Source organism: Nannospalax galili, unplaced genomic scaffold, assembly GCF_000622305.1.
Source record: "Nannospalax galili isolate Female #2095 unplaced genomic scaffold, S.galili_v1.0 scaffold934, whole genome shotgun sequence".
NCBI lineage: Eukaryota > Metazoa > Chordata > Mammalia > Rodentia > Spalacidae > Nannospalax > Nannospalax galili.
Window position 1 is genome coordinate 49,271 of NW_008334762.1, and position 2,663 is coordinate 51,933.

Consider the following 2,663-nt stretch of genomic DNA (forward strand, 5'->3'; position numbering starts at 1 on the left):
TTGTCTTTTTGAGACAGGGTCTCCCTATAGCCCCAGCTGACGTGGAACTATGTAGACCAGGCTGACCTCGAACTCACAGAGATCTGCCTGCTTCTGCCTCCTGACTGCTGGAACTAAAGGCATGCACCACCACCCCCAGCTATGGGTTTAATTAAATTTTGTATAAAATCTTCTGAACATGTTTCACAGCATAATTCTTGAGAGCATATTTTCTAGATTCTATAGCTCAAATTTTATCTTCAGACATTAGAAAACTAACAAGACAACTCTTCTAAATCAGATAGGAAAACAAAATACTTACAAAAATTGCATCCATATTGTCTTTTTAATGTTTATCTGAGAGGCCAGCTTTGATGCTACATTATTTTTTGTGTAGATTTGTTGTCATCTCATTTCTTTCAGGCCAGTGGAGGCCAGTCAGGGCAAATCTGCTGGCTGCGAATTCCTTTAGCTTTTCTTTATCTTGGATATCTTTGTTTCTTCCCCAGTTGTGAAAACTGTTGTGCTGCATGTGGAATTTTTTTGTGTTATTTCCTGGACATTGTCACCTGAACATGCACATAGCCTTTAAGAATATGCCAGGACATTTTGAAGGTCTTGTGGACATCTCCCAAAAGTCAGGAAGAGATCTTGTTTTCCTAAACTGCTATTGTAGCCTCAGGAAACTGCCGCATTGAGCAATTGCAGTCGATAGTTTTAGGCAAATGACCTACAGATAGAGATTTTCCCAATGAGCTGTCTCTGAAACATGGCAAATAATTTATGCCTTGCAAATAGAACTTTTTCAAAGAATGAAGAGATAGTCTTGTAAAATGTCTTAGAGCTAGGAGCAATGTTCTAGACATGGGATTTTGATCAAGCTTTGTACTATAATCTCTGTCCCCTGTCTTCTTTGAAATTCCTCTTTTTTTTCAATTGAATGTTTTATTTTGATAATAATTAAAAGACAAGTCTAACTAAACCTTTATAAGTAATTTATTTTACTTAAATGTGTCACATATACTTTGTTAATTATTGAAAATACTCTACTGTTAGTGACAGTGGAGTGCAAAGGACAGCACAATTCTACTTTGGAGCAACCATGAACGTCCCTTCACCGGCGCAGATAGACATACTCAGGAATTAGAATTTAGTTAGAATTTAATTTTTTCTCATTTACAATGGATAGAGAGAAGAAAATACAGCTCAAGAGAGAACTTGGCTACTTCTGGGGGACAAATTTTTTAATTATTAATATAGTTGGTGCCGGAATATTTGTGTCTCCCAAAGGGGTCCTGGAGTACTCTTGCATGAATGTGGAGCTCTCCCTGTGTGTTTGGGCTGCCTGTGCTGTACTGTCCATGACCAGCACTCTCTGCTTTGCAGAGATAGGTATAGCCTTCCCATGCAGTGGAGCTCACTACTATTTTATCAAGAGATGCTTCGGCCCTTTAATGGCATTCTTGAGTCTTTGGACCTCCTTGTTTCTGGGCCCAGGGTTAACTGCTAGCCAGGCTCTGCTGCTCGCTGAGTATGGCATCCAGCCTTTCTATCCCAGCTGCCCTGCCCCACATCTACCCAAGAAATGTCTGGCCCTGGGGGTGTTGTGGCTTGTGGGAATTCTGAATTCTCGAGGCGTGAAGGAGCTCTCCTGGCTTCAGGCAGTGAGCACAGTGCTGAAGATGGGCATCCTCTGCCTCATTTCCCTCAGTGGAGTGTTCATGCTGGTGAGAAGCAAAAAGGAGAATGTAGAAAGGCTTCAGGACGCTTTTAATGGGGACTTTCCAGAGCTCTCCCAGCTCACAGAGGCAGTCTTCCAAGGATACTTTGCTTTTGCAGGCGGAGGATGCTTTACCTACGTAGCAGGTAATTGTCAATCTTTTGAGTAAAAAAAGCAATCAAGCAATGGCAGATACGTTATATGTATTATGAAATGAACATCTATACTTTTTGAGTTTTGTCTTAAATGATTCAATGATCTCTTGCTTTCAATTTCTGTCTGATTATGGAAGTCTTGCCTATCACCCCCTTCATCCTAAAACTCATATTTCATTTAACAGTCTCTCTTTTTTAGCTTTCTTTTCTGGGACCTCTAGGACACTTGAGTGAATCTAAGTTCCTTTCTGTTAATGTGTGGCTGCTCAAAATGTGGAAATAATTCCCTCTTGTGAAACTGTGAGTTCAAGCATGTTGTAATACCAGACCATGTTGGTGTTGTGAGTGGGTGTGACACACTTCAGCTCCTTACCATGTTTACTTAATTACTTTGGGAAATATATTTTATAGTTATTATATTTTTTCATTTACAGATGAATGTAATGTTAAAGATTCATATTGGAACTGAGGGCATAATTCATTGGTAGAGCATTTGCCTACCATGCATGAGGCCCTAGATTTGATTCCCAGGACCCATACTTAAAAATATCCCGAAACAACAGCTGACCCTCCTAAAACAAAGATCTCTCGATAGGCTGACTAGATTCACTAGAAGGGCAAGTTGTGGGGAAGGGCTGGGGGTGCCGACAACACAGCAGACAGTAGCAGGGATATCAGAGTATAAGGGCTCTAGTGGGGGGAGGGAGGCTATGGGAGGGTGCTACCTGGGAATTGGGTGTATAAATAAATATAAAAGAAAAAAATAACTCTTCAAAGCATAAAAATTTGCTCCTTAATAATTAGTAGAT

At 40.4% G+C, this 2,663-nt stretch overlaps 1 protein-coding gene across 1 annotated transcript in view; it reads left to right on the forward strand.

Annotated features, from left to right (window-relative positions):
- The first annotated feature begins 1,160 nt into the window (after positions 1-1,160).
- The window catches only part of LOC103731148 (solute carrier family 7 member 13), a 16,770-nt gene continuing 15,267 nt past the window's right edge, over positions 1,161-2,663 (forward strand). The window contains exon 1 of the mRNA XM_008829457.1: positions 1,161-1,845. Within this exon, the coding sequence (XP_008827679.1) occupies positions 1,161-1,845 (685 nt within the window). The remainder of the gene's footprint in view (positions 1,846-2,663) is intronic.